The 6,457-nt window shown below is 44.0% G+C and overlaps 1 protein-coding gene across 1 annotated transcript in view; it reads right to left on the bottom strand.

Annotated features, from left to right (window-relative positions):
• dhx34 (DEAH (Asp-Glu-Ala-His) box polypeptide 34) overlaps positions 1–6,457 on the bottom strand; it is an 8,295-nt gene that overhangs the window by 1,663 nt on the left and 175 nt on the right. Inside the window, exons 2-11 of the mRNA XM_037980496.1 lie at positions 5,664–5,975; positions 4,754–5,008; positions 4,566–4,668; positions 3,779–3,996; positions 3,390–3,564; positions 2,497–2,690; positions 2,326–2,427; positions 1,988–2,251; positions 1,666–1,839; positions 379–484 (exon numbers count right to left, since the gene is read on the bottom strand). Coding sequence (XP_037836424.1) covers positions 379–484; positions 1,666–1,839; positions 1,988–2,251; positions 2,326–2,427; positions 2,497–2,690; positions 3,390–3,564; positions 3,779–3,996; positions 4,566–4,668; positions 4,754–5,008; positions 5,664–5,975 — 1,903 coding nt within the window. The remainder of the gene's footprint in view (positions 1–378; positions 485–1,665; positions 1,840–1,987; positions 2,252–2,325; positions 2,428–2,496; positions 2,691–3,389; positions 3,565–3,778; positions 3,997–4,565; positions 4,669–4,753; positions 5,009–5,663; positions 5,976–6,457) is intronic.

Genomic DNA, 6,457 nt, shown 5'->3' with positions numbered 1-6,457 from the left:
TTTTGACTCAGCTCTCTCTTCACCACGACAGATCGGTACAGCGCCCGCTTCACTGCAGACGCTGCACCAATCCGCCTGTCGATCTCCCGCTCCATTTTTCCCTCATTCGTGAACAAGACCCCGAGATATTTAAACTCGGACATCCTCCCCGACCCGGAGAACGCACTCTACCCAAAAATAAACAAATATAAAAGTAAAACTGAGGCAGAGGTTTCATCTTAAAACCACAAAGGGGCGATAATGATTACATCTATGCCTCTGTTTGTTAGTTAAATATCTCATGACCCCCATTTGGATCATTAAGCTCTAATCTGAGCTCGCTGCTTTTACAGAAGCTCCGAGGACATGAAGGGACGGCGTTCTCTGTCCCTGGTTCACCTGCGTCTCTGCCAGCGTCCTCAGGAACGTGCAACGCCTCGGGATCGCTGGCGAACACGCTGGTCGGGTGGATCACCACTCCCTGCTTATTCCTGGTGTGAAACACCTACAAAGCAGAAAAAAATCGGCATCAACTGCACATTTTTTCTTGTTTTCTTTTTGTTCTGTACATTTTTGCGGTCCAGCTTCTTCTGTCAACTTCGTGGCATTTCTATCATTTCTTTAAGCTAGCTTTTTGCTGTTTTTAGATTCTAGCTAGCCTTTTGTGACCTTTAGCTACCCTCTTAAGACTTCTTGCTTTAAGACAGTCTTTTCCTGTTCTTACCTAGCCCTTTGCTACTTTTCGTTCTCAGCTATCTTTTAGCTAGCTGCCTCTTGCTATCGTTCTGCTAATTTAGCTTTTAGCTAGGTTTTGACACTTTTAGATTCTAGCTAGCCTTTAGCTTTTTTTGGCATCTAGCTAGCATTTAGTTAGTTTAGCTTTAAGATAGCCTTTTGCTAATCTTCTCTACCTTTTTGCTACTTTAAGCTAATCTGCTACCTTTAGTTTTTTTTAGCTTTTTGCTGTTTTGACATTCTAGCTAGCCTTTTGCAATCTTTAGCTACCCTATTCATACTTTAGCTTCTAGCTACCCTCTTAAGACTTTTTGCTTTAAGACAATCTTTTCCTGTTTATACCTAGCCTTTTGCTACTTTTAGGCTTTAGCTAACCTTTGGCTACCTTTTAGCTTTTAGCTAGCTGTTTACTACTTTTGGAGTCAAGCTAACATCTTGCTAATTTAGCTTTTAGCTAGGTTTTTGACACTTTTAGATTCTAGCCAGCCTTTCGCTATTTTTGGCATCTAGCTAGCATTTAGTTACTTTAGCTTTAAGATAGCCTTTTGCTACTTTAAGCTAATCTGCTACTTTTACCTTTTGTGATCTTTAACTACCCTATTCATACTTTAAGCTTTAAGTTACCATTTTGTTACTTTAACTTTTAGCTACCCTCTTAAGACTTTTTGCTTTGAGACAATCTTTTCCTGTTTTTACCTAGCCTTTGGCTACTTTTATGCTTCAGCTAATCATTGGCTACCTTTAAGCTTTTAGCTAGGTGTTTACTACTTTTGGAGTCAAGCTAACATTTTGCTAATTTAGCTTTTTGCTAGGTTTTTTTGCTACTTTTAGATTCTTGCCATCTTTTTGCTGTTTTTAGCATCGACCTAGCATTTAGTTAGTTCAGCTTTCAGATAGCCTTTTGCCATTTTAGCTGTTGTTCTGCTTCTTTTAGCCTTCAGCAGGCCGGACCTGCTCGGAGTCTTTGCGGGTGGAGTTGTGCTCGTCGGGCAGAGCCAGCTGAGGGTAGAGGCCCTGACAGATCAGCAGCTTGAGCAGCGCCTGCTGACGTGACGACAGGTCCTGGCTGACGCTCACCGCCTCCTGGAGCGCCGACACGTTGTGGCGCAGCTTGAACTTCACTTCCTGTTTCGGGACAAACAGAACCACAGAAGAAGTCAGAAGGTCACAAACTGATACTGACGCCACAAGATCTCCTCTTATAGAAAAACAAACTATAAACTTATTATTAAACATATCTGTGTTTCCATCTTATGATGCCGTCTGAGCTCACCTGTATGTCCACATCCTGTCCCGGTCCCTCCTTGTCCTTCCTGCATCCTCTCCTGTCCTCCGTGTCTGATCCTGAGGAGAACTCTCCGTCCTGGCCCTCTTCCAGCCTCAGGACTTTACGTTTGCTCCCCTCCTGCTGCTCGTGATCTCGTTTCATCTGATGCAGCTTCCTCCTCTCCGTCAGCCTCTCCCTGCGCTGCTTGCGGTCGCCACCAGAGGGCGCACCGTCCTCTGACTCCAGCAGGCCGTGGCTCCTTAGCAAGTCCTACAAGCCAACAAGGAATCCGTTTATGAGGGATCTAACCTCAAGAAATACCTGCGGCGTGAGGAGGCGCCTGCCTTGAACTGTCGACGCAGGTTGACCATCTCGTAAAGACGCTGCTCCTCCAGGCCCCGCCTCCTGCACCACTTCCTGGAGCCGCCGCCTCGCTCTCCTTTCACCTGTCGAGTTCAAACCTCATCAGCTGACCCCATCACAGCCTAACACCAGCTCACCCGACCCTCACTGACCTCCACCCAGGCGTTGAAGGTGTTGAGCAGGGTGAAGGGGTCTCCCTGGTTGCTGTGCAGGGGCTGGCGGGCGGTGGCGCAGTCCGGGTTCTGCTGCGAGCTGCGCAGGAACGGCGACTGGACGCTGAGGGCGGCTGCCACCGTCAACATGGGCTCCACCAAGTTAAAGAGAGATCCCAACACCAGCATCTTCCCTGCGAGGAAACAAACCCAAAAAGAGACGATACGACCTTCAGTTTAGGCCTGATTGTTGGATTTATGTCTGTCATTCCCTAAATTTATTCCAATAAATGCAGAAACTGTTAAATTACTTGATCTTTTATTAAGTTTTCATCAAATTCACAGACTTTATTTCTAAATACTGCTATCAGAATGACTTGGCATATTTCTGTAGAACATCTTAAATAAGTTTTGTTTAAAAAAGTGTTTTTATACAAATTTTTATTTAAAAAAATCAGAGTTGGAGTAAGTTCTTTACAAGGGTACAAAACAAAATAACAAAATGAAACAGAAACAGAAAAAAAACTCCCATCTACAATTTTATTTTGTTTATTAACAAAGAAATTAAAATAATAATAATTATATTATTAAAAAGTAAAAAGGACAATTAAGTTTTTGTAACGAGGAAACACTGGAGGACGATACAGGAAGTGTAAAAATGGGAAAAGAATCAATTTTGAAACACATGAAAGCAGAACTTCTTGAAGAAATTCGTGTGACGCCCGGCCGTTCGTGCCAAAATTTTAAAAAGTACGTGTTGTGAACGACTCTCAGCAACTACCACACCGAATATCAGCTCAGAATCTGTGAAACTGACCGAGTTATAGCCATCTGTGGCGGCCGTCTTGGTCCGAGTTGACTCTAAAAGTTAATCAGACCCGAGCCGGTCTTACCTATAACTACATCAACAGGCAGCTGGGCCAGCAGACCGCCGATAGACGTCAGTTCGTTACGGCCGTCCAGCGCCCCCTGCTCCTTCAGATATGTAACTGCAGTCTGGATGCTCGCAGCCGGAGGCGGATCAATAAAGACAAAAGACAGAGGATCTCCAAGACCCATGCTCTTCATCTGCAGAGACACACAAAAAAGGAATTAATAAACTGGAGCAGAGGTGTCTGATCCTGCTCCCCGAGGGAAACCATCCTGCTCGTTTTAGTCGTTTCGCTCCTTCAGCAGAAATCTGTTCATCACTGTTCATTCAAATCAAGAGTGTCGAAGCAGAGACGCAACAAAAACCTGCAGGATGGTGGCCCTCCAGGACCAGGATCGGACCTGAACCCACCTGGAGGATTAACGAGTCCAGAGCCACTCTGTGGATTTCAGGCACGGGATACGGAGCGAAGGCGTTGTAGTCGGACTCGGCGTAGAGGCGGTAACAGACGCCCGGGCCCGTCCGTCCAGCTCGACCTTTCCTCTGTTCAGAACTGGCCCGGCTGATCCAGAACTCCTGCAGGCGCTGCATCTTGGCCTTCGGATCAAAACTCATTTCCTTCACCTTTCCTACAAAAAAACCCTAAACTTTACTCACTTCAGAACCTCGGTTGAGTTTTAGGACTTCAGGTGCATAAAAAAATAAAAGAGTTTTACTATAAAAATACAGCCTGAGTGCTGAAAGACTGCAGACATTCTCTGAAGAAGCTGAAACTGAGTCGTTTCAGCTAAAAGAAGCAGAAGCAGAAAGGCTAAAAGCAGAGGAATGATAGCTAAAAGTAGCAGAACAGTAGCTAAAAGGTAAGAGTATCAAAAGGGTAGCTAGAAGTTATAAGAAGCAGAAGAACAGCTAAAAACTAAAAGCAGCATAAGAAGACACAAAGTGTCAATGTTTATAAGGGAACTGGGGATATCTCTGTGGGGGAAATATCTGTATATAAAGTTTTTTTTTTTTAAAAAGAATGAAAATTACAAAAACCAAAGCTCATGGCTCCCATCTCCTGAAAGAGCTGTACGTTTTGATAACAGAACGACTAAAATAGAACAAAGTATGTAGAAGGAAATAGGTTGCAAAAAGAAACCAAACGTACAGAAAGAAAATAAAACAGTGAAATGAATTAGCGTTCAGCGTTCCACACCTGAGTCGACAACGAAGCGAACCCCATCTATGGTGACCGAAGTCTCAGCGATATTGGTAGAGATGATGCACTTCCTGACCCCAGGAGGAGCGATATCAAACACCTGCGGATTGACACAGGAAGTTAGAGTTCCAACCAATAAATCCTCCCCGTTACATCAAACTCTTTTAGCTTTCAGCCGACTGTGCCTTGTCCTGCTGAGCCAGGGACAGGGTGCTGTGCAGAGGTAACACGATCCAGCGCCGCGTGTGGGTGGCGTAAATCTGACAGGCCTCCTGGATGGTGGAGATCTCCGCCACGCCGCTGAGGAAGAGGAGCAGGTCTCCGCGCTCCTCCGGAGGGTAACGCTGGTCGATGCCCTGCAGGATGCGGAGGTACGGCCTGGGATCCAGTTTCTCTGAGCGGGACGCCTGCTCCTCGGGTGGAATGGGCTGATAAATCACCTTCGTACAGAAAAACAGGGAAACTTAACGTGGCGGTCGGCCTCTAAATGAGCGAAGGTGTGCTCGTAACTTTTATACTTTTCAAAATATTGTACTCTATTTACAAATATTTCCCAAACAGAAATTCATCAAAATCGTTTCAATTTCCTTAAAAACATTTTAATATTTAAAATCTGCTTCAGCAAACTTCTGTTTCTGTCCTCTTCTTCTATTTTTAGGTTCTTTACTTAGCCTTTAGCTACTTTTAGGTTTTAGCTATGAATCTGCTCCCTTTAGCATTTGCTACTTTTAGCTTTTAGCTAGTATTTTGATTCCTTTAGCTCCTGTTAGTTTTTAGCTACAGTTTTACTAATTTAGATTTTAGCTAGCCTTTTGCTGCTTTTAACTTCTCACCCACCCTGTTGCTTTTTTAGTTTTTAACTAGATATTTGTTGCTGTAGCTTTCAGCTAGCATTTAGCTTTTTTAGCTTTTAGCTAATGTTCCGTTTCTTTTTGTCTTAACGACTGAGTTTCAGGTTCTTCAGCGAAGTGATGCAGAACTCAGCGTTTTACAGAAAACACAGTTTTAACGTAGTTTTTTAGAGAACTCTGGAACCTAAAACCTTTGATGCGTTTGTGTTTGAAGACTCGTCTCGTCCGTCTCTGCCGGACTTACCTGAATGGGAAACAGCCTCCCTGGAACCTGCAGCACAGGAGCGCTGTTAAAGTACTCAGAGAAGAGTTTGATGTTGATGGTGGCCGACATGAGGATGAGCCGCAGGTCTGGGCGGTCCGCCAGCAGAGAGCGAAGGACTCCGAGGAGGAAGTCGCAGTGGAGGTGTCTCTCGTGGACCTCGTCCACGATCATGACCTGGTACTGAGCCAGAGACTTGTCCTGTTGGATCTGCCGCAGCAAGAGACCCTCAGTCAGGAAGAGCAGCTTGGTGGCTGCGGTCCGAGTGCCCTCAAAGCGGATCTGGTACCCAACCTGAGAAAAACAGGAAAACAGTTTGTGACTAACATGATTGTAGTCAACTGTTAATAACCTTGTACCTTTACTTATAGCTCAGCTAGAATAAGAGCTGAAAAATACAAACTAAAATTGGTCCAACAAAGTATTAGTATAACTTTTCAGTCAGTATTTAGTGGATTTAAAGTGTTTGGGTTGAATTTCCCTGAATCTCAGTCAGGGGTGGAAATTAAAAATGTTTTTACCAGCCACTCAAATGTTTTACCAGCCACAATTTTTTGTTGTGACAAAAGGTTATTTCAAATGATGATGATGATGGAGGTGGGTGGAAGCAGTTGTGGTGCCCTACAAGCTGAACAACACTTCTTTCTGGACACTGCATGGAAATAACTAGATTTTTCTCATTTTATTTTTTATTTTAAACCATTAAAAGATGCATATCTGTACATAAAAAAATCAGACAAGTGAAATTTATTTCTGTGGAGTGTTTTTGAAGTATT

The sequence above is a fragment of the Kryptolebias marmoratus genome, linkage group LG2 (assembly GCF_001649575.2).
Source record: "Kryptolebias marmoratus isolate JLee-2015 linkage group LG2, ASM164957v2, whole genome shotgun sequence".
Classification (NCBI taxonomy): Eukaryota; Metazoa; Chordata; class Actinopteri; order Cyprinodontiformes; family Rivulidae; genus Kryptolebias; species Kryptolebias marmoratus.
The sequence above is the reverse complement of the archived record's forward strand: the minus strand, read 5'-3'. Positions and strand labels throughout refer to the sequence as shown.